The sequence below is a fragment of the Micropterus salmoides genome, unplaced genomic scaffold, assembly GCF_014851395.1.
Source record: "Micropterus salmoides isolate LMB-PRFRI ecotype aquatic unplaced genomic scaffold, ASM1485139v1 Ms_hic_scaffold_13, whole genome shotgun sequence".
NCBI lineage: Eukaryota > Metazoa > Chordata > Actinopteri > Centrarchiformes > Centrarchidae > Micropterus > Micropterus salmoides.
The window spans coordinates 13,407,027-13,432,304 of NW_024040374.1; the positions used below are offsets into that span (position 1 = coordinate 13,407,027).

General features: G+C 41.3%; 1 protein-coding gene and 3 non-coding genes across 4 annotated transcripts; all 4 read left to right on the plus strand.

Moving 5' to 3' along the window:
• Positions 1 to 2,792: 2,792 nt before the first annotated feature.
• On the plus strand, positions 2,793 to 11,531 carry ncl (nucleolin). Its single transcript, XM_038715647.1, has 16 exons — positions 2,793 to 2,949; positions 4,019 to 4,120; positions 4,209 to 4,320; positions 5,437 to 5,571; positions 5,950 to 6,174; positions 6,411 to 6,548; positions 6,765 to 6,848; positions 7,039 to 7,162; positions 7,341 to 7,477; positions 7,890 to 8,016; positions 8,303 to 8,439; positions 8,801 to 8,930; positions 9,277 to 9,422; positions 9,700 to 9,826; positions 10,189 to 10,469; positions 10,769 to 11,531. The coding sequence occupies exons 1-16, from the start codon at positions 2,932 to 2,934 to the stop codon at positions 10,831 to 10,833; spliced, it is 2,088 nt and encodes a 695-aa protein (XP_038571575.1). The 5' UTR covers positions 2,793 to 2,931; the 3' UTR covers positions 10,834 to 11,531.
• On the plus strand, positions 5,693 to 5,832 carry LOC119901420. Its single transcript, XR_005444197.1, has one exon. It is a non-coding gene; the product is annotated as a small nucleolar RNA SNORA57 (small nucleolar RNA).
• LOC119901419 lies at positions 7,592 to 7,730 on the plus strand. The gene has a single exon (XR_005444196.1). It is a non-coding gene; the product is annotated as a small nucleolar RNA SNORA57 (small nucleolar RNA).
• Positions 9,867 to 9,993, plus strand: LOC119901428. The gene has a single exon (XR_005444205.1). It is a non-coding gene; the product is annotated as a small nucleolar RNA SNORA75 (small nucleolar RNA).
• Positions 11,532 to 25,278: the final 13,747 nt, after the last annotated feature.

Consider the following 25,278-nt stretch of genomic DNA (forward strand, 5'->3'; position numbering starts at 1 on the left):
ACCATCTTAATCCTGACATTAATTGAATTGTTGTATAAAATTATAAAACTTATACAGATTTTATGTTGTTTTTATTTCAGAACACTCATAGTAAGGTCACAGGTGGTGTTTGAAGAATGCAATTTCCTTCATAAGTTAAGGAACTACATATATTTGTCCTTGAAAAAACAGCTCAAGGGATAGTGAATGAAAACACACTGTTTTGTAGAAATACTGCAGTAAATAACTCATAATAGCAGAAAATTGTTCTTTTGTATTTAACTCCATAAGCAATGATGCAAACACTGGCAATAAATATTGACATTTTAAGAAACTTTACCAAAGATTTACCACTGTATGCCTTTACCAACAATTTACAGCTGAGTTTAAATCTTGCCCTGGTCTGTTTTGGGTGGTTGCCCAGAAATAAATGTGCATTTCCCTGTGATAAAGGAAATCCTTTCTGACCTAAAATCCCAGGATGCATCTATTTCACACCCTGCTCTTACTATTTGTTGGATTTGCTCAATTTAATCCATCCCTGCAAAACAGCGGAGAATAACAGGTGCAGACAGGGTGGTTGGAAAGGTGGAGAAGAATGCTGTTGTTCATGCCGTGAATTCAGCATAGTTCATCTGAAGACACGTAAAGGTGACAACACTTAGAAACCAGATTTTGTGTTAAATCATCAGGTGGAATACAATCCAAACACCAGAAACAGAGACTGAATATTATATCGAATAAACACTGAAAGATGGGGGAATTTAAATGCTGAAACACACAACTGATGTTGGTTCCAAATCACAATTGCTATAAATTCTAATTATTTTATTTATACATTTCACACCACTGCCTGCTACAACCGATTTATCAAACAAATTAAACTTAACAGAGATTGTTTTATTCATGTAACTATTCCAAAGGAACACAGAGCAGGGAACATACAGCAAGAATAAGAGATTTGAAAGGCAGAACACACATTATTGAAACAGGGAAAAGAATGAAACAAAAGCTTTTCAGGCATTAATATGATTTATACTGTACCTGTCTTTACGAATAGACAGGTACAGTATAGTGACAGCCTGTTTTAAGGTTTTAGCTTGTGGGGCTAATCATCAGAGTTCAAAAGACGTCATCAGGATAGTGACAAACAGTTATGTTAAGTTGTTAAGACTGAGCAAAGTCTACAAAACATACAATCTAGGCCTACTTTAAAAATACAATGTAACAGGAGATTTTTGAAACAAGACATGTACGCAAAAAGTACAAATGTAAAATAAGAAACCTAATGAATAAAGCTTAAAAAGTCCTAGAAGTTATATTACCTCTCACTATAAAATGATGGGTAGCCTTATTTCACTGTGAGACTCATATCATGAAATCCCTTTCATTTTATTTATTTAGCTGGTCGAAAAGGAACTGTTTCCTCTCTCCAGTGCTCTGGGAAATAACTAAAGGATGTAAAATGCAATGCTGCCTCTGTGTGGTGTTGAGGGTTAATTACTCGAATGCATTGTTGGTGTCCCCGGGGAATCAATGGAGTATTGGGTGAAATACTGTATACCTTGTACACATGCATACACAAATACAGTCAAGGAACATTGTCTCCAGAACAGCTAGAAAATGGACCTTTTGGTGAGATGTTTTGTCAACTACTACAATAGTCTTTTCAGTCTGGTGGTTATCTATTCTGTAGCACACATTTATTATCTTTATTTCTTGTTTTTTAAATCAATGATGGAAGAACATTATGATTTTTTTGCTGGAGGAAAAGTAATAATACCAAGCCATACTAAAAGTCTTGCATTCTGTCTTTCTTGCATAAGCAGAAAGACAGAAGTATTATGAGCATAATTTAATTAACTCACCAAAAGTAGCCTACATGTTAGGAACAAAGCACCGCCTAACTTGTTAGTTTCTGATTTAACATCATTTCTATTAATGCATTCATTTAAAAGCAGATTTTATTGTTGGGGGTTGTCAATGCGGAACTTTTTCACCTACTTAATTGGCTACTGTTAAGTACTTATAGACTAACCTATAAACTTAAAGACCTAATTGCATTATATATATTTTATGATGATATGTAAACTCTTAATCTGTAAAGTAACTTGTAGCCTACCTTAATGGCAAGTAAATGTAATAAATAGTGAATTTCCTCCTTCCTTAAATCTATTGGAGAGGAAGTACACAGCAGCATTAAATGGAAGTAGTAGGCTAAAGAAGTAGCCTACCTCACATTTGTAAATTAGGCCTACTTGTGTATACGTTGTTAAACAGCTCTGTACAGCTGGTAGCGTAGTGTTCTGCATAGTAAGCTACATGTGGTTGATGGGCGATGGCAATTGCTCGAACCACGTGGTTCACACAGCTGCATGGTGACATAAAGACGCATTGTAGCCTAGTGAGTGACAATACAACAAATATAATGTAAAAATGTCAGTATAGCATTTATAAATTTGTCGACTATTTTTATTTGTCTCAACACTTTAAGTTAAATGACAGCCATATGGAATTAACTTTTGAATGTCTCTTACTAAATTCAGCATGCCACAGGCCTACTACAGTCTACAGAAGCGTAACATTTCATTGAATCTTTGACTATACTATTTCACCGCGTGATTATTTATTTAATGTATTTATTTATATGTGCCGGTGTTAGTGGTTACAAAAAATCTTTTGTCTGCTGAGTAATATTTTGCATCGTGTATCTATGTCAGCGAGGCGCGGGCACGATGCAAATATACCACCTTGTGATTGGTGGAAACAGTCGCTTGGGCGGGCCTACGTGAACGCGCATAGCAAGAGAGTAACGAGAGCGTCTTGAATTTATCCGTCTTTCCTGTCCCATGTCCCATCGAGCAGGCTGAGCCACGTGTATGCTGTAACTATTTCGTTACTTCTCTCCAAACGTCCAGTTCCTTGTGTTTCATTGAAACACACGACAGCACCATGGTGAAATTAGCAAAGGTAAGGCCAAATGGCGTCCATTTTACGCTACAGTATAAACGTGTGTATTTGAGATAGAAAGCTGTGTTTACGCATGAGGCCTTAACACGAACGAAGTTTCTGCGTTTGTGACAAAAACGAAACTATCAGCAGGGGAAAAGTCTGCTCATGTCACACAAATAATTTTCCCCCTGCTAATTTATTACACAGGTTCTGCAACTGTCTGCGTGGTCGAAAGAGCATGGTGGAATAGCACTCGTACTAAACGTTTCTTCTCGGTTTAGGTCGGCCATGTTGGTGCCTTGCCGTTGATTTTCCGGCCTGGCCTGCTAACGTGAGCTAACCGACGTTACTCAAGATGGCATTCACGCGCGTTCTCGCCAGAAGCAACGGGGTTTAGATACACATAGAAGGGATTAACTGGCGTGCCTCCAACGAATACCAGTATTTCTAATGTTATTATAAAGACAGATAAATTTGTCTATAATGCTAACTAACGTGTGATTTGTTAACTGTTAGCATTAGCACGATGTTTAACGGACCAATTGCGTAGCGGGTGCTTAACGTTATTTCGAGTTGGTCAATCGAAATTCCCTTTTAACAGTAACAACTCGAATAAGAGATTCGTGCTCTACTTTCTACGGTAGCTTTTTTCCTTCTCTATAGCCTTTCAGCATGTGTTTAAAAGCGTGTCCGCAAACGCTGACTTAGCCAACATGCTACCAGCCCGACGTCTTGGGCTCCACGTGGGTTGTGCGCCTGCTCTGAGTGACACACGAGGTAGGGAAACCAGATTACCGCCGAGACAGACGGTCACTAAACGTGGTTTATGTTTATCCAATGAAAATAGTTTAAATAACAAGTGAGCATAATTAAATCACACGTTTTGGATGAGGCGGGTGGGGGTTGGGTTTTAAGTACCTCGTGGTGTAAACTCCTCATGTCGGCAAACATGCTGCTGATGTCTGGAGTAAATTGCCATAATTTACAGCTGGATTTTATTCTCTAGCAACACACGTGCCTAGGCTAGTATGAGCAAAGGTACCGTTTTTGAATAACTTACATTTACATCTTTTCCTCCTCCTGGCAGGCAGCAAACAAGCAAGCAACTCAGAAGAAAAAAGCCCCTCCACCCCCAAAAGAAGTGGAGGAGGAATCTAGTGAAGAGGACAGCAGTGATGAGGAAGAAGAGGTACAGTATAATGTTGTTTTCTACGTTTGGCATAGTCTTGAAGTTTCTGGACAAAATAGTGATATTTAAATTTTTTTTGTTTTTGCAGACTCCTCCACCTAAAGTGGTGAAGAAAGCCACACCAGCCAAAGCCACACCAGCCGTTAAAAATGGCGCTGCTGCCAAAAAAGCAGAAAGTGAAGACGACGACGATGATTCTGGTAAGCCATGAAATTTGACAAAGCTAAAGTAAATTTGATGTGAGCTTTCAAGCAGTCTGTAGATGTCAGCTGAAATGTTACGTGCTGACTTGTGGTGAGAACAAGCTTACACTGAAATAAACACAAGAAATGAGAAATGCAAATCATTATTTGGGTGGGTCAAACCAAATGAATGGGAAGTAGTGATGCACTGCTCTTGACAGATTTGGCAGTAGTCAGACATGATGGGTGACCAGGAAGTGAAATTAGTTTGATACAGTAGTTAAAACATTGTAATGCAAGATCATAAATCCTTGAGGAAAATCTAAGCTCTAATCTATCATGCAAGAATAACTTAAGTTCCACACAGTTGGGGGGGGTGGGGGGGTATATATAAAAATTTTGGGAAAATATTGTATGGCAGGAGAAAACGTATTTCAATCCCGTTTGAATTCTTCCGTGAATTACACACATGATCTTTGACAAATTAAAAGATTTTAAACTAAAGGGTCGTAGTTTGATGTAAAACTGAGAAATAAGACTGTGAAAATGCTTAATTACAAAGACCACAAACCCAAACGTATATGTAATGACATAACTTATTCTGTCAATGACTGAAGCTAACATCAAAACACTTACATGAGGATGATGTGATAAAAGAGCCAGGAGTTGTTGTATTAAACACATCGGGTGAGATATTTCTGCGTGGAACATGGCTATTATCTAGTAGCAAGAAGGCAGTGAACATTGGCTAGCTCTACTGCAACATGTTGGTGACGTATATTGTGCGAAACGAGATGTAGTTCATTGAGCGGTTTCACACTAAATGACATGTAACTTTACTGTTTTACAACAAACAGACTTTCTTGACTTGCAAAATTATATCTTAAATTGACAAACGTGTAATTCAGGGCTCAATTCTAATGGGGGGGGGGTTGTGCCATTGACTACGTACATATTTTCCGAAATAAGGTCTCATGAGCCGGAAGCAGAAGTGAGTGTCTATATGATCAAAATAAGGACAGGTGATGCAAAGTCAGTTCAGGGAACACACATTTGCGCTCACGACAAACGTGGGTTAATCTTAAGTCATATTCTTAATATTTATATGATTTTGTGAACTTTGCCAACCTACAGAGGAGGAATCTGAAGAGGAGGCCCCCCCACCAAAAAAGACTCCTGCAAAAGCAGCACCGGCTAAACCCACACCAGCCAAGGCAGCCCCTGCAAAGGCTGAGGAGTCAGATGATGATGATGACGACGACGATGACGGTAAGATCTACCGCATTGCTTCAGGACAAACATTTTGTCTCAAGTGTCATTTTTATGTTAAACTGCTTCTTTATATTTCATTTCACATAAAATCTTCCATTTTAAGAAAATTGTCACGCACCCTCCATTTCTTGACATGCATGTGGTTGTTTGGTACTCATGTGTGGTATGTACGGAGGAAAAGTAAATGCAGTGTTATGTCTTCGGTGCTGGTATGTATTTTAAAGTCTGCCAGTTCTATCCTCAATCGCTGCTACATTCTTTCCTTGGATGACTTTTGGTGACATCTAAAGGGATTTTGCCTTTGTAGTTTTCTCCATTTCCCCACCATGCAGTTTTCGTTGGAATTTACAATTGTGAAATGTGTATTGTTTCTAGATGAGTCAGAAGAAGAGGCCCCTCCTCCCAAGAAAGCGGCAAAGCCTGCTGCTAAACCTGCTGTCAAGCCCCCAGTGAAGGGTAAACCTGCAAAGGAGTCCTCTGATGATGATGATTCAGAAGAAGAGGCCCCACCCCCCAAGAAGGCTACTCCAGCTAAACCAGCTGCCAAAAAAGCTGCAAAGACCCAGGCTGCCAAAGAGGAGTCTGACGACGATGAAGATGGTTAGACCAAACCTTTTGATTTAGAATGTGTTTCTTATATTGGATAATACTATGTGTGGAGTTGCTGACTTGTGAGTTGCAGTCAAGGGGGTACATGATGATCAACAAGGGACTTAATACTGATTTTTGTATGATGTCACCTTTTTTATGGATCTGATTCAGGTTGATAGCAGGTGGTTTGAATTTGGTCTCAACGACTGATGTAACTCTTAACAAGCCTGTCTTTTGTTCCTTAGACTCTGAAGAGGAGATGGACACCACACCTGCTCCAGCATCTGCAAAGAAAGCAGGCATGGTCAAGGCCAAGGAAGAGTCTGAAGAGGAGGAGGACGACGACGACGACGACGAGGAGGAGGATGAGGAGGACGAAGAGGGTGAGTTTAAGTAATGGGGAAAATTTTGTGGTTCACCTGCCAAATCTATCTAATTTATTACATATGTTTCATGTTACTCTCACCTGACTTTCTGGCTAAATACAAATTCCAAAAATAAAACCAATGTGCATATTTTGGATACAAAACAGATCTGCCTGTATCAGACCTTCATCCTGTCTTTGCTGAATCAATTATGTACCACTTCTGTCTCTACAGAAGCCCCAGTGACTCCTGCAAAGAGGAAGGCAGAGGGCAAAAAAGATACCCCTCCTGCCAAGAAGGCAAAGTCAGAAGGCGAAGGTAGGAATAAATGCACTAACCCATCAATCTAATTTCAATATTGTATCGTGATGATCAACAAGGGACTTAATACTGATGTGTGATGTCACCTTTATTATTCTGAATCTGTCTGGCATAATTAAAACTACTTTATTTTTATTTTTTTTTAACAAAAGTGAAACTCAGTGGAATTTTACACTCCATTTTCCAGGTTTCTGTCTGTTTGTTGGGAACTTGAACTCAAACAAAGACTTTGATGAAATCAAAGACGCCCTGAGGAAATTCTTCTCTAAGAACAGCCTTGAGGTCGCCGATGTCCGGTTAGGTGGATCCAAGTAAGCGGTCAATTTAAGAATACGTTTAATAGTACACACTGTCAGTACTTGCTTGTAATGCACAGGGGTATGTGTGTTAATGGGGATGGACGGACAGGGCATTAGGAGAGGGTTCTGACTGCAAGTTTGTTTTTGTTTTCCTTCTGTCTAATGGTGGTTGCATGACTTGCCTCAAAAGGAAATTTGGCTATGTGGAGTTTGAATCTGAGGAGGACATGCAGAAGGCACTGGAACTCAATGGCAAGAAGTTCATGGGTCAGGAGTTGAAGATGGACAAAGCCCGATCCAAAGAAAGCTCACAGGACAACAAGAAAGGTAAGGCCTTCATTGGGTGCCTTTGTATATCTATGAAAGCTAAAAACACCCACACTGACGCTTATCCCACAGATTTTTTTTTTTTTTAACATTTTAAATGAATACTTCACTCACCCTCCATTTCTTGGCACACATGTGGTTGTTCAGTGCTCATGTGTGGTATGTAAGGAGGAAAAGTAAGTGCAGCGCTATGTCTTCGGTGCCGGTGTGTATTTCATGTCTGCCGGTTCTATCCTCAATTGCTGCTACATTATTGCCTTTTAATGGGCTTTAGTGGGGTCTAGAGGTTTTGCTCTCTGCAGAGTTTCTCAAAATGTACATGAACTGGGACATGTCCAAGCAGCCTAAAAAAAAATTCTGAAGATTTTAAGAAATTCCCCATACTCAACTGACACTGACATTTGTCCCACAGAGAGGGATTCACGGACGCTGTTTGTAAAAAATCTTCCCTTCTCTGCAACGTCTGATGACCTGAAAGAAGTCTTTGAAAATGCATTTGACATCAGGGTACCCATTGGCCAGAACGGTTCCAACAGGGGGTAAGAACAAGCCAGCATGGGTTTTTTTTTTTTTTTTTTTCTGCACATGCCTGAAAGTCTCATCCATATGTTTATGTAGTGTTAGAGGGCTAGGTTTACAGTCTGTAAATGCGCTGTGATGTCTTCAGAGCACAAACACACCTCCCTAGCACGACGCTGTTACCCCGAAACAATGTAGCTGCAGTTTATTTTACAGTCGATAGGCACTATAAGCGACCCATGTTTGTTTTATACACATGTATCGACTCATCTTTTTACAAACAAGTAATCTCTTCTCATTTGACAGCATTGCCTATGTCGAGTTCAAAACTGAGGCCGAAGCAGAGAAGATGCTGGAGGAAGCCCAGGGAGCTGATGTACAGGGGAGGTCCATCATCATTGACTATGTTGGAGATAAGAGCCAGAAAGGAGGCAGGGTGTCGGGTAAGCTGACATTTTGGGAAGCTGTGGAGCTAGCTTGGTAGTTAAACAGTAGAATTCTTAAGTAGTTACTTAATAGTTTATGTGCAATAGTTAATTATGCCTACATTTATAGTAAGGAAGCAGGGCATGCCCAATCGTAGGTAAAGTTTGTAAACTGTTTTAGTTGTGCGCAACATAACTTGTTCGTAGTGGTGCCAATGCAGCTTGAGCATTGACTGGTTCATTGAAACATGTTAATTGCCCCTTATCTAAACTAATATTGATTTATGAGTATTAAGCGTTGTACCATGTTTTACCTATTGGATCAAAGAATGCCTTTTATTCATCTCACCAGTTTCCTTTCTTCCTTCTTTCCCTGTAGGGGCAGGATCAGCCAGTAAAACACTGGTAGTGAATAATCTGGCCTTCAGTGCCACAGAGGAAGTCCTGCAATCCACTTTTGAGAAGGCTGTCTCTATAAGAATCCCGCAGAGAGATGGCAGACCTAAAGGGTAAGTGTCTATATGACAACTATATTGATGGGCCCAAGAGGATTTTGTATCTATGTGTTGTCATTTTTCATCCTCAGAGCTCTAGCATTAAAGCTCAAACTGCCACACCTTCTCATGAGCTCCTCTTAATCTTACCCATGATTCTGTATTGGATTCGCACGAGAAGCAGAGCAAACGCAGAGTTTGCACATGCTCACCCTACAATCATATGGGGTGTTGCCCATGTCTGCTGTGCAACAAATACAAATGTTTAATTGTTGAAGGGGGGGGGGGGGACTCAATTGCAGTGGAAGATACTTCAGTCAGCCAATGTTTACCCTTTCTAATGTTATGCTGCTTCTCTTAGTTTTGCTTTTGTAGAATTTGAGAGCACAGATGATGCCAAGGATGCCCTGGAAAACCTCAACAATACAGACATTGAAGGCCGGTCAATCAGACTGGAGTACAGCCAGAACAGTGATGGCAGGGGACAAGGGGGCAGAGGAAACTCCGGTAAGTCTTCAAACATTACCGATGTGAAACTGAAGAGTGGTCTGTGTTTGGATATTATCCCATACTGACTTAAATTAATTGAGCTCAGTTTGTAAGCACGGCCAGGTGTGATGAAAACTTGACCTCCTGAAACTCTGTGACGATTCAAAGATAGTCAAGTCCTGAACTGGTCTGTTTGAAACATTTGTATTGGTCCAGATGATGATCATTGTGATGTATAAAATCTAAACAAGACAAATGTTATAACGTTATAATAATGGCTTCCTTTTACTGCCAGGTCCAACAAAAACCCTCTTTGTCAAGGGTCTCTCTGAGGACACAACGGACCAGACACTTAGGGATGCTTTTGAGGGCGCCGCAGCAGCCAGGATAGTCACAGACCGAGAGACAGGGTCATCAAAAGGGTAAGTTTGTAGAGTTGTAAATATTCCCTCTGGCTGTCGACTCTTCTCGTGAGCACCGCTCTGTCCAGCAGTGACAGTGTACGGATTCGCATGAGAAGTAGAGAAAACTCCCAGTTTAACAGGCACCTACCTTAGTGGTAGTTGCCCATGTCTGATGTGAAACAATCAACAGTAATGTGGGTGATTGGGACTGTAATGTGGGGAAAAAAGCATTCTAAAATACAATCATACTCTACTCTGTTAAGTATTCCAATCATTCTTATCTGATTTATTTAAAATAGTCACTTATTTAATGTTTGAATATTTTCTATTTTTGTTGACTTTTAGTGAAGTAAAGCCTTTTCTTACCCCCTCCGACACAGCTTTGGTTTTGTAGACTTTGACAATGAGGAGGACTGCAAGGCAGCCAAGGAAGCCATGGATGATGGTGAGATCGATGGCAACAAGGTGACCCTCGACTACGCCAAGCCCAAGGGTGAAGGCGGCTTCCGCGGAGGGCGTGGTGGATTTGGCGGTCGTGGTGGTGGCAGAGGAGGTCGCGGCGGATTTGGTGGGGGCTTTGGAGGCGGCTTTGGTGGCCGCGGTGGAGGCAGAGGAAGGGGTGGCCCTCGTGGAGGTGGACGTGGACGTGGTGGCTTTGGAGGTAAAGGAAATTGAATTTGTTTGCTTAGAGGGAGGATAAGGGTGAAGCTAATGTCCATCTGCTAACATTTCCTCTTTTGAAGTTTCATTGTTTTGATAATCAGAAAACTGTCAATACTTTGGCAAACGTTAAGGGGCTGATGTCAACCAACTTTACTGTTCATGGCAATATCATTTTAATTTGGATTGGATCATACCTATTGGCCTTCAGGGTCGAAGCAGATAATTGAGGATAGTTGTAGTTGAGTTGAACTTGATGATGCCGGCTGGTAAATTAAGTTTCCTCTGTTCTCATTTTAGGTGGAAGAGGTGGCGGTGGATTTGGAGCTAAACCCCAGGGGAAGAAAATCAAGTTCGATGACTAAATCCTTAGTCTGTTTTACTTTTTGAATGGACTCTGGTTTCATCACTTTTCAGAGCTTTTGGACATTCCAGAAAGCGTCATTGATATATATTTAACTGTTAACGGGCATTTTAGCCCTTTATTTAGACCCCTCAAACCTTTCCCCACCCTTCTGTGCCAGACTGGTACTTTTGATCTTCTCAGCTCAAGTGCTACGTGTTAGTACTGAATGTCCCTAATGCAAACCTGCACCTCTCGCCCTCACTTGCTTTTCTGAAGGAGTTAAATGGAATGGGTCTGGCAAACAAGTTTGCTGTGAAAAATATGCTCGTCTTTGTCAGATACATTGTGTAAATTTAAACAGTTTGTATGATTTCATTTTACCTTTTGTAAAAACAAAAATACACTTGTATCCTTATGTTTTTTGTTTTTATTTTGTCATTTAGTTTGATTTAGGTGCCATGTTTTACTGTAATGTGCAAAGCATATTTTGATAAAAGATTTGAGTCAGTGCTATTGGGCTTGGTTGTAAGAATATGGCAAAGATGTTCTGTCATGTCTGTTTGGTGGGGCACAGTCAGTGTCTGAGTTAATGAGGATAAAGACCTCTTATCTATGTAACATAAAATATTTGTAGTGCATTGACTAATTTTTTTCCCATCTGAGAATCTCAAGATTTTCATGTGATTAAATAAAATCTTGTAGGTGGTGATTTTTAAATGTCTGTCCTCATTGCACTCATGTCCGTCTGAAGCATTGAATAAGATTTAATCAGGGTGAGAAGTTAAATGTTCAATTTCATTGCAAAGTGTGGTACATCAACTGACTTGTTACTTTATTTAATGCAGCTAACTGCATCTAATGCAATATAACATTCCTTCAATAAACTCTACCTTGATGAAGCTTGTCAAAATCAGTTAAGACTGTTAGTTGTTTCAACTAGTAAGTATATAGAGGCTGATGTATGGTGCTGTTGGATTGTATTACAACATGGTTCAAACCAGCTGACAGAAATGGGAATAGACAGGTTACAGTTGTCTGAAGTTTACATAAACATCGCTAAATGCGTTTAACCTCAGTGTTTCACATTTGTTGACATTTAATCCTAGTAAACATTTCTAGTCTTAGGTCAGTTTTTTTAAGACTGTAAAATGTCAATGGCAGATTATTTCTTTAATCACACTCAATGGATCAGATGTTTAAGTTCACAGAGTTGGTATTTGGTAACTCTGACTGAAATAGTTTAACTTGGGTCAAACGTTTCAGGTAGCCTTCCACAAGCTTTGCTTCTCACAATATGTTGCTGGAATTTTTGGCCCGTTCTTCCTGACGGTACTGATAACTGTCAGGTTTGTAGGCCTTTGTGCTCGCACATGCCTATGTCTGCCCACAAATTTTGAATTGGATGGCCACTTTAATACTTGAAATTTTGTTTCGTTTTGCCACAGCTTTGGAAGCATGCTTTGGGTCATAGTCCATTTTGAAGACCCAGTTGCGACCAACCCATAACTTCTTGGCTGGTGTCTTGAGATGTTGCTTCAATATATCCGCATAATTTTACCCCCTTATGAGGCCAGCTATTTTGTGAAGTGCACAAGCCCCAAAGCACTTGGGCTTCAGTCGTATGGTGTCTTTTGTCTTACAACTTTAACCCTTTTTCCTCCAAACATACGATGGTCATTATGACCATACAGTTAAATTTTTATTTCACCAGAGAACAATTCTCCGAAAAGAACATAATGAAAGTTTCACTTAATTAAATCACAGAAGAAAATAAACTTTTAACAATATTCAAATTGAGACGCATCTGTAGTGCGTGTAAAAATCTGGCCTACTGGAAGTGTGATATACTGAATTGTAATTGAAATAATCTGTCTCTAAACAACTGGTCGAAAAATTACTTTTGTAGTAGATGTCCTAATATACTTGCCAAAACTATAATTTGTTACTACAACCTAAGCGTATCAACTTCCAACTTCATCTATAGAACCTGCGGAGCATCCATATTATGTACATTTGTTAAATCCAAAAGATCTGGAGTGGATAGAAGAGTCTTAATTCTAAGTGTAAGCCAATATTTGATAGTTATAGTGATAACTTGCACTTAACCTTGTCTAGCCTTTGTATATTCAGAAAATGCTATAATAATAGCTGATGACAAACTCGTTTTTTTCACTAGGTGGCAGTCTCCACATGTGGAAAAGGGCCAGTGTTGTCTACACATAGAACTGTGCACACTGACTATTTCCAAGCGATGCTAAACTGGGCGTTGGAAGACTTTAGGTTAGCATTGAGGGCCCTTACAGCCATGGAGTCTTTTGTGTCATTCTGCCATTACAAAACAAAAACTGCACAACCTTATTCACAAATCTGGCATTGAATTGATGGCCTTGGAAATGCAGATTTGTTAGTGGAAATTTGCCTATTCAAATCCCACAATTTACAATGAAACTGTGTGAATGCACTGGTCTTAGCCTAAACTGCCCTCAAAGTAATCCAATGTCATCAATCCTCAAAGTCTTTCCCTGAGCACTTTATTCACTTGTAAACTGCTGATAAGTACCTCGTAGGAGCATATTGCAAAAGTAAAGACGATGACATTGTAGACATTGTGGAGATTCAAACTGTGTACTAAATTTAAATTGAGAGTCTTTAGAAACTACTCTATCATTTTCATGCCATTGTGTTGGATACTTGCAGTCCTTCGGCGGTGCTTCCAAGACTTAGCTGAGGATGCATAGCTGAGAGACGGCTATGAAACAGTAGAGGCTTGAAAGGCAAATCTCACCACATGCTGAAAATGATTAAGGTTTTGGTACTGGACAACAACACTTATAGACACCTTAAAAAATCAGAATCAGCTTTAAGGTGAAGCAGGCTTAGGCACAGAAGGCATACTCAAAGACTCTCAGCTGAAACAAGGACAACAAAGCTGACAAACATAACAATTATGTACAGGCAAGTATGTGAAAAAAGATACATACTGAATATACACAATGTACACTGTGAGACACCCCTGCACGAAAACTGATATTGCTTTCTGATTTGTCACTGGCAACAACGGTAAGTGTGACTTGATTACCAGTGACCCTGAGCTGCTTGTCAGGTCTTACTTGTCAGTGACACTACAGACAGGGGACAGCAGCATGCTGTCATCCTGAGGCTCTGGTAGCTGAACAGGGATCTTTTTGTTCCTGAAGGTGCCTGGGTGGGAGGCCCTGATGATGGGACCACTGAATACCTCCATTTAGAGATTTGTTGCCCCCCTGCCTTGAACAGTCATGAGAGGTCATGCTAGCTTTTCTCTGTGGTGTTATGTCAGTCGTCTAAAATGACCTGTGTGCTTTCTTTATTCTTAGAGTGCTTTCCTGCCGTTTTTTTTTAAATTTTTTTGTATTTTCCTTGTATCATCCACATGGATACAATGGAGTGTTAACATAAGCTTCAGTGATCATGTCATTTATAGCAGTAAAATAAAACTTGTGTTTCAAAGTGATGACATAAAAAAGAAGCTCTATGGAAGCATAGCATCCACAACATAGAAAGCTATAGGAGAGAATATGGTACAAGGAATGTGAAGGATATTTTATTTTATTTTATTTTACCCACTAGCTTTACATTTGTGAACCATAAGCATGAAATCTGATGAAGCATGAAGCTGAGTCATTAGAGCAATATGAAGAGGAGAAGGGCCAGAGACTGATACTTTATCTCACTTGTTTAGTGACTGGTCCAAATAGTGCCCTCTTTAAATGTGAGTATCACTGCCTAGGGTCCTCCTCTCAATGGATCTTTGTCAAGTACATGGCATCCTGTAATGGTGGCAAGAAACAACCTTTTGGAATTTCATGGTTTTCTCAATAAATTTGTCATAAAATGTGATCTGATCTTCATCGAAGTCAGGGGTACAAATATATTGTGTCTAAAATAATAACACAAAATAAATTCTGATCCCTCTTGTCTTTATTGAGAACAACCAAAAAAACTCATAGTGCTTGTGGAAAAGTTATGTGAACCCTTGAGGTAATGACCTCAAAAAAGCTAATTGTAGTCAGGTTTTAGCCAGTCTTGTTAAGAAAATAAGTTTGGAGGTGTGGATTTCAGCTACTCTGTCTCTGCACGAGAAGCATACGCTTATGTGAGCCATTCCCCACCAAAAAGAGCTCTCAGCGGATCTATGATCAAGAATTGTTGATTTACATAAAGCTGACAAAGGTTACAAAGTCACTAGTCTACAGTTAGGCAAACACTCTACAAATGGGGTCACTTTGGGACTGTTGTTACTCAACCAAGAAGTGGGTGCCCAGTCAAAATCGCACCAACAGCACAACATTGACAATCAATGAGGTAAAGAAACAACCCCCGAATGACAGCCAAAGATTTGAAAGCATTGGAATTGGCTAACATCTCTGTTCATGAGTCTACAATACGTAAAACACTGAACAAGCAGGGTATCTACGGCAGGACACCACGCCACTGCTTACTAAAAAGAACATTGCTGCAAGCCTGACAATTGCAAAAGAGCACATTGACACGCCATAGGTATTGGCAAAATGTTTTGTGGACTGGTGAAACTAAAACTATTTGGACGAACCAAACAGTACTACATCTGGCGTAGAAAAGGTACGGCAAATCATCATGGAAACATCATTCTAACCATAAAGTATGGTGGAGGAAACGTCATGATTTGGGTCTGGGTTGCTGCATTAGGGCCTGGCCAATCTGCAATCATTGAGGGGAAAATGAATCCCCAAATATATCAGACAATTCTTCAGAATAATGTGAGAATATCTGCACGTCAGCTGAAACTGTGTAGAAGTTGGATGATGCAACAGGATAATGACCCAAAACACCGGAGCAAGTCCCACAACAGAATGGCTTTAGAAAAACAAAATCTGCCTTTTGGAATGGCCAAGTCAGAGCCCAGACCTCAACCCGATAGAGATGCTACAGAATGACTTGAAGAGAGCCATCCAGATGTCCAAAGAATATGACAGCGCTAAAGCAGTTCTGACAGGAAGAATGGGCTAAAATTCCACCGTAACGATGTGCAGGTCTGATCCACAGTTACAGGAAGCGCCTGGTTGAGGTTATTGCTGCCAGGGGGGGGGGGTCAACCAGTTATTGATAAGGGTTCACTTACTCACTCAACATTCAAAATGGCAGTTGAAAAAGTGTGTTCAATAAAGACATGAGGGATCAGAATGTGTTATTATTTTAGACACATATTTGTCAATACCCTTGACGTAGATGAAGATCAGATCACATTTTATGACAAACCATGGAATTCCAAAAGGTTCACATACATTTTCTTGCCACTGTAGATGTACTACAAATTCAATTTCATTTCCTTTATGGTATTTGCATATTTGTGGCCAATGAGATGTATTTCCTTCACATGGCAACTGAACAGTCACATTTACAAGTCTGGGTTAATGCTCTTAGTAAAACTGTGCCCAACAGAGTATTATGTGGCAATGCCCAGAAATAGCCACATAAAAATGAACAAAAATGTTGTTTTTACACTGTCAGATTAAACAAATGAGATACAACAAGTTAATTTGTGAGATTTATACACTGCTCAAAAAAATAATGGGAACACTAAAATAACACATCCTAGATCTGAATGAATGAAATAATCTCATTAAATACTCATTTCTTTACATAGTTGAATGTGCTGACAACAAAATCACACAAAAATTATCAATGGAAATCAAATTTATCAACCCATGGAGGTCTGGATTTGGAGTCACACTCAAAATCAAAGTGGAAAACCTACACTACACACTACACTACAGGCCGATCCAACTTTGATACAATGTCCTTAAAACAAGTCAAAATGAGGCTCAGTAGTGTGTGTGGCCTCCACGTGCCTGAATGACCTCCCAACAATGCCTGGGCATGCTCCTGATGAGGTGGCGGATGATCTCCTGAGAGATCTCCTCCCAGACCTGGACTAAAGCATTACCGTTGTTGCCAGTGACAAGGATGGAGCAAGACACGATGTCCTAGATGTGCTCAATTGGATTCAGGTCTGGGGAACGGGCAGGCCAGTCCATAGCATCAATGCCTTCCTCTTGCAGGAACTGCTGACACACTCCAGCCACATGAGGTCTAGCATTGTGTTGCATTAGGAGGTCATGCTGGAGGATGTTGCAGGCAGCAGAAAGTTCTCCACGGTGTCTCCAGACTCTGTCACGTCTGTCTCATGTGCTCAGTGTGAACCTGCTTTCATCTGTGAAGAGCACAGGGCGCCAGTGGCAAATTTGCCAATCTTGGTGTTCTCTGGCAAATGCTGTAAGCACAACCCCCATCTGTGGACGTTGGGCCCTCATACCACCCTCATGGAGTCTGTTTCTGACCGTTTGAGCAGACACATGCACATTTGTGGCCTGCTGGAGGTCATTTTGCAGGGCTCTGGCAGTCCTTGCACAAAGGCGGAGGTAGCGGTCCTGCTGCTGGGTTGTTGCCCTCCGCCACGTCTCCTGATGTACTGGCCTGTCTCCTGTTAGCACCTCCATGCTCTGGATACTACACTGACAGACACAGCAAACCTTCTTGCCACAGCTCGCATTGATGTGCCATCCTGGATGAGCTGCACTACCTGAGCCACTTGTGTGGGTTGTAGACTCTATCTCATGCTACCACTAGAGTGAAAGCACTGTAAGTATTCAAAAGTGACCAAAACATCAGCCAGGAAGCATAGGAACTCAGAAGTGGTCTGTGGACACCACTTGCAGAACCACTCCTTTATTGGGGTGTCTTGCTAATTGCCTATAATTTCCACCTGTTGTCTATTCCATTTGCACAACAGCATGTGAAATTGATTGTCAATCAGTGTTGCCTCCTAAGTGGACAGTTTGATTTCACAGGAGTGTGACTGACTTGGAGTTACATTGTGTTGTTTAAGTGTTCCCTTTATTTTTTTGAGCAGTGTATATGCAGATAGGTGGATTTTGTAACCATGGACTGACCCAGGCTAGCTATTTCCCTGTTTCCAGACTTGCTAAGCTAATCGGCTGCTGGCTGTGGCTTTGCATTTAGCATACAAACAGAGTGGTATCGACATACACTCTGCAAGAAAGTGAATAGGTATATCTTCCCAAATTCCAAACAATTACTTAACTGCAGCAGGGTGATGATAATTTTAGTTTTCCAGCAATGTATTACACAGTACATTTCTGATGTTTAAGGTGATATGTAGTTCCTCAGTCCAGGTTTCTTCAACATAATCACTAAGACAATGTTTTTGTATGCTTATGTGTGTGTGTTTTCTTTTTTTTTTAGAAAATGTCCTATCCTCCAGGTTTGCTATTTGTTTTTGTACAGGATAAAAGCATAAAAGTCGACTTAAAAAATGTGCTCTAAACTATTGGATGTAAAATGTGATCTGGAACACTTAACTGATCAGCAGTAATGTAATGAGATGTGTATGTTGTGAGATGCCTGAGATGATAGAGAGTATATAGTCAGCAGCCTGTAGTTTGAGGAATGTTTTTTTTAATTTTAGCTCAAACAGCCAATGATGGTGCCTTTGAAGAAAATAGAGGGCTGGTGTGAAAGCTCTCAGCCCCTTCCCGCTGACCTATTCACCATACTGACATCAAAAGATTCCTCTAATTAGTGTCAACAAATATGCAGCTCCTGGTCTGCAGGCAGGTTGGAAAGCAGGGTGTGTACTCACATACAGTCAAATATCAACACTTGAGTGGGAGATTTACAGTGTATGGCTGGTGGTAGCTGTTAGCTTTTAGTCAGTTCTTCCAGCCATAAAGCCAGTATTTTGTTTTGTCTCCAGTCCTTTACTGGAAATCTTCTTTACTGGTACATCTTTTGGCTGTGTGTTTTTAGGTTCCTCTCTACTTGCATGTGTTCCAGCCAAAGCTTTGAGGAATAATCTTTTTTTTGAGCAACCATGCTAACAAACATTGCACACTAGCCAGCTAGCTGAACTGTGTCCTTCTCAATATGATTGTTTTAGTCAACCAAGGGTCAGTGGTCGTGATGGTGGGCTAGTGAGCGTGTACAGGAAAAATTTTAAATGTCATCAAGTACGCTGTGATGAATTTAACTCCTTTGAAGTTCTCACTCTTAAAGTTGGAGGGCTGCAACCTATCATATTTGTTATAATTTATCGCCCCCCAAAACCGCCTGGAGGATTTTTATCAGAACCTCCTGAATTTTTATCTACTCTGGTTTTAAATTATGAATTGTTCTTTGTGGCGATTTTAATATTCATGTTGATGACCCCACCAATGTTAATGCAACTGACTTTTTAAATATGGCCAATTCATTTAACTTCAAACAACATGTCAAAGCAAACACATAACCGTGGTCATACACTGGACTTGGTTTTTACCCTGGGTGTCAGCATTTCCTCTGTGGAATTAGTGGACATGACCATATCTGACCACAGATGTATTGTTTTTAGCTGCGATTTGCCTGTTACTCATGCCGCCTCACCAAGCTCCGTGTGTTCTCGCATCTTTAATGAACAAAGTGCTTCAAAGTTTTGCACATTCTTTCAGAGCCAAAGCCAACACCTGTCTGATTCCAACACCAACAATCTGGTCGATTACTTCAATCATATCTGCTTGTTGTCACTAAATATTACTGCTCCTCTAAATTTTAGGCCTACGTCTAAAGCTAGTAAGCAACCCTGGATAAATGACAGCATTCGCAGCCTAAAAAGGGAATGGATCCACCAACAAACTGACATTGCAATCCATAGAACAATGCTGCTAGCGTGGCAAAACGCAACTGCAAGCTAGTGTTTTTTGTTTTTTTAATAGGTGCATAAAAAATAAAATTAGTCTGATGTGATATTAGGGAAGGCATGGACATTTGAGCAGAATTTAACCTTAGGGCTCTCGGTGGCAGTCGCTCTGCGCTTCTCATGTGAACAGACACTACTTAAGACCCCGGTGTCTGTTCATAAGATAACACATCCCACACCATCCAGGTCTCTGGGCGGTGCAAAGTTATAGTGTCTGTCAGGTTCAGTGGGGCGATTTACGGCTGCACCCACCTGCATTCCTTTGTAGCTCCATTATCTGAGACGTGTTCCAAAATCGGGTTGTGGAGCCCCCAAAGTTGTCCATGCTGATGTTACACAGTTCAAGTGCCTTGGTCATATCCTTAACTTCTCGGCCAACCCTGGGAAATCCTTGAGTGGAGGTTAACAGGGCTCCTAGTGTCTCTGAAACATTTAATGGTCTGTCTTTCACTGATATGGAGTTCCCCACCCCATGAGGGAGCTGTGCACACGCATAACAGCTCTGATTAGTCACTTTGCCCCCCCTTATTTATCTGTGCTGCTTCATCCTTATACACCCACCCGTTCGTTCAGGTCAGTTGACAAACTTCTCCTGAGAGTGCCTAAAACCCGTCGCAAACTTAAAGGTGCTTTTGCGGTGGCAGCTCCGAAATTGTGGAATGCCCTTCCGCTTACCATTAGACAGGCTTCCTTTAGACAAACTTGTCTTAAAACCCATCTCTTCCATCTGGCTTTTGACCTTTGAGGATGACACTTGGAGGAACTCATTTGTTAGTGTTTTAACAGTATACATGTATGTGATAACCTGTAAATTGATGTTTGCTTTTATTTTTCTTTTTAATCTCTGTACAGCACTTTGTGCAACTTCATGATTGCTGTTAAAGTGCTCTATAAATAAATTTTGATTGATTGATTGACTTTTCTTGAAGTGGTCATCATGGTTGCATACCATGCATTGTCTTTCAGCCCAGCCGGGCTATCAGGGAGGATGTGCATCTCCTCCTCTTCGGCCTGGATCTTTCCCTCAGTCAGGCCTAAGTTTGTTGTTTTCATGTTAGGAAATGTGGCGAGAGGTTTTGGTCCTGATGGACTGCAGCCTCCTGCCAGAGGGGAGAGTCTGGAACAGTTTGTGTCCGGGGTGGGAGGAGTCAGCTGTAATCTTTCCTGCTCGCCTCAGAGTCCTCGAGGAGTACAGGTCCAGAAGAGAAGGAAGATTGCAGCCAATCACCTTCTCTGCAGAGCAAATGATGCGCTGCAGCCTGCCCTTGTCATTGGCAGTGGCAACAGCGTACCAGATGGTGATGGAGGAGGTGAGGATGGACTCAGTGATGGCGGTGTAGAAGTGCACCATCATTGTCTTTGGCAGGCTGAACTTCTTCAGCTGCCGCAGGAAGTACATCCTCTGCTGGGCCTTCTTGGTGAGGGAAGTGATGTTCAGCTCCCACTTGAGGTCCTGGGAGATGATGGTGCCCAGGAAGTGGAAGGAGTCCACAGTGGTGACTGAGACTGTTCTGGCTGCACCAGGTCACCAGATCTGAGTGAATGAAGCAAACTCACGTTGGGAGTAAAACAGTTTACAGTTAATGATGAGAAATTCCAGATCAGGAGAACAGTGCTGCTGAATCACTGTCACGTCAGTACACCAGCCATTGTTAATATAAAAACAGACACCTCCATCTTTTGTTTTGCTGGAGAGCTCTGTCTCGCGGTCCACTCTGTACAGTTGGAAGCCTGCCAGCTGCAGTGCGGAGTCCAGTATCAGCTCACACAGCCACGTCTCCGTGAAGCACAGAACAGAAGATGAATAAAAGCCTTCCTTTTTTGCCCCACCAGAAGCTGAAGTTCGTCCAGTTTGCTGCACAGTGAGCGCATGTTGGAGAGAAATATTGCCGGTAGCGAAGGCGCACAAGCGACCCGGCTCTTTTCCCTCTCCTGCAGCACTTCACAGCGCGAACGACAGGGAGAGAGCCCTTCACCAAAATGTCCAATAATTCCACTGATGATGCAAGAAAAGTGGGAATTAAATCCGCTGGAGTTGTTCCCCTGATGTTCATGAGCTCCTCCCTGGTGAAAGAGCACTGGGAATCACAGCCGAAAACTGAATTAACACACAAAAACAAAACAAAACAAAGCGCACCGAACACCGAGCCAGCTATACTCAGCACCATCTTGACATTTTACCCAAATGTCCAGTTGGTCAGTGCTTCGATTACCATGGTTGTTAATCATGTAATTAATATTAAGAGAAGTCATTATTGAAGGGTCTTGTTCCTTCTGACTGTTATTTGAACCCATTTTCTGTCGGTTGTTTAAATAACCCTTAATTCCCAGAATGTAATAAAGAATTAACCTTTTAGGGTTTTTTCTTTTAGAATTAGGTGTCTCTTTTGTTTTAAATTTGGGAGGTTTGTTTAAGTCTTGTGTTATGAGGACCTTGAAGCCGAGTGCCTGGGAAAAAATTGTTCACAGATCTATATTTTCTCTAAATTCTTACGTGTTTCTATTAAATGTTAACAAAGCTAGTAGTCTGAGGAAATCCAATCCTGTTTACAAAAAGCCTTTGTTCAACATTCACACATTCTGTTTTCAGTCGCAATTCATTTCACACAAGGCTGTTTTCAAGTCTCACTCAAAAATTTTTTCATTCGCAATTCAGTCATACATCTGTAGTAAACACATTCAGCGTTCAACATTACTGTATATTTACTTTGTACTAACCTAGAATAGCAACCTTGTGTAAAATAATTTAAAAAAAATTAGAATTTTTACATGCTTTACATTTTATTGTGAGTCCTATGATTCACACTCCTCTATTTTACTACGGGTCCCAGACCCAAAAGAACTGTGCAACAGTAGGTCCCAGACCTATAAGAAATCCACCGTACCACAGTGATCTCTTGACTATAGTACTTTTAACACAAAGCTTTGCCGATTCACACAGCGGCCCCAGGCCCGACCAGCTGACACGTCTGTCACGCTCACCCTGAGAGGTAGCGAGAATCGTTCTACTTGAACAGTCTACTCACCAAAAAAGAGAGTGTTGCCAGCCATCAGGTTCTTATGGATCACAGCGATTAGCGACCCTCGGACACTCAGGAGTCAGGCCCTCAATGTCTCACCCATAGTTTGGAGGGGAGGTTTGAAGTCCAGAGATCCAGACTCCAGCCATGCACAGTTTTACCTTCAGCTCCAAGTGTCAGAGTTCTCTCGCGTGTGATGAGCCGATAACGGCAAAATTGTGATGGCAATTTGAGTTTTCAAATAAACAGCTCAGGCAAACACTTGTCTTTTCGTGAATTTTATTCAAGTCTTCTGCAGAAGGAACTCACAGGGACACATATGCATCAGAGAGTATCATCCGAGTGAGCTGCAGTGTTTCAGCACATGCAGCTTTTATCTTAGTCTCAGGGTTGGAGTACTATCTCATCAAAAGAACATGGTGTCTTTCAGTGTTCCCTAGGGGACACTCAATCTGGATCTATAGAAAGACACCCATGTCCAAGGTACATGTGGTGAACCGCTTAAAGTCATGACCCCTCTGGACATGTGCTAAACCATCACACACATTTACCTTCCATTGACCCCATACCCAAGAGGCTGGAGGTCCCTAGTGAAATTAGTTACATGGCAGTGTTTTAAAGATGACAGAAACATCAATTCAACTTTGGCAGGGGCGGGCGTGTGCGTGAGACGAGCACGACCGCAACAGTTTCACGGGAACACGACCGCTTGTCGCTACGCCTGTCACAATTCCCCCGCCTCCCTTCCTACACGCTCGCCTCTCATTGAAAATAAATTACAAGGGGCGTAAATCACTTCCCGTGTGAAAAGGCCTTAATGCAGAGGTGTCAAACTCATTTTCACCAAGGGTCACATAAGCATTATAGTTACCCTCAAAGGGCCAGTTGCAACTGTAAGACTGTATAAATGTAACTACTCCTTAACATATTGTTAAACTGTCTCTTTTTTTTTATTATGTATTCAAGTTAAGGACATTTATCAGATGTAAAATTATAGCCTTAGTAAGAAAATTTCTGTGTTATTATAACATAAATTAATTTATCAGATTTAAAAACCCTCATTACTCCATCAATCAAAGATCAAACATTTCAAGTAAATAACAAAGACAAATATCCATCCATCATCCATCCATCTTGCTGTGAGACGACAGTGCTAACCACTGCACCGCTTTCAGACAAATATCATCAAACATAATCTTTTATAGTAACTTTTCACTTTTTCACAGTCCAGAGGTGCAGAACCATGGTAAAACAAATAATTGTGAGCTGCTAATAATATGAGGGACAGATGTGGCATTTGATTAAACAAATAGTCCAGCTGCACACAGCCTTGCAGATAGCATACATCCAACTAATGAGAGATAGTTTGATTACCTGGAAAGATGCAGACGGTTAGGCTACTGTAGCCTAGGTCTAGTTCACACTACACAATTTTTAGCCCGACTTGCCACTTGGTGAGCTCAGCGACCATCAGGCTGTGATCGGGAGTAAATCAGCGATTGATCTGCGGTCGCCAGTCGTTATGTGTGAACTACTCAACAACGCATCAAAACGGCTCCCCGACAGATTTCTGACACATCACCGACATCTGCCAGATATATAGCATGCCAAATATCTGGAGAAGTCGTCCGACTCGACATCTACATCCAGCCAATGAGAGCAGGCAGCTGGCAGAGCAGGCAGCTACTTTTTCACCGCAGAACACATTTTACTCACCTCCAGCTCTCTCTGTAGCTCAGACGATCCCTGCTACCTGCGTGTGCTAATCCATTCTTTCACCCATATTCTTTGACTTTCTAATTGCTATCTTTACAATAACAAACAACAGCTGTTTTGTCTGTAGGTTCGCGTCATTTCCCGTTTGACATTTCACGTGTGTTTTCTTGACAAAACGTGGTTTGGAGACCAGTGTCGGGTGACAGAGCCTTAACTAACGTTGATCCTTCATCACTGATACTGCCTCATAACACAAAAGACATAGGCCTAGCCTACCGTTTTTCTCCTTGAAGCACAAACATGTATTCACTTTCCCACCATTCATGAAATTGGCTTCCTTCTGCATCAATTTTTCTCGTCTTGTCATCTCCACTTGTCGGAAAACTACCGTAGTGGGTGTGGAAACATCGCAGTCTAGTGGCAGGATGCTCTCACTTCTCAGGTCACAAAATCAACATGCATTGTGGGAGATGCAGTTTATGGCAGCATAGACTTTTATTTTAGGACAATCATGAATCTTTAAAGCTTTCGCGAGCCACATAAAATGACCTGGCGGCCGGATTCGGCCCGCGGGCCTTGAGTTTGACACATATGCCTTAATGTGTGTGTACATGCGACCAGTTGCGTGTGATGACAGAGATCATCAGGTTAAGAGATGACTCCTCGAAGTTGCGCTTGGAGGACAAAAAATAGCGTTGTTTTCCGCTGCCTGCCAACCAATATGCAAGTGATACACTGTTACTTGAGTTTGTTACTTTTTGCGTTGCCAAAATGCTGGATGGTTGTTGTGCTTTCAGATTTATGAATCGAGGAGGAAGGAGACAAGCCTGGGCTGTGTTAGGTGAAGGATTCCCCAGAAGGTAAAAGTAGGCATGACCGCAGTCGAGCGGCGGTAGAAATGCGGCAGCGGATGCTGTAACGTTATATGGATCGGCCATGCCCAACACTTGCAGTT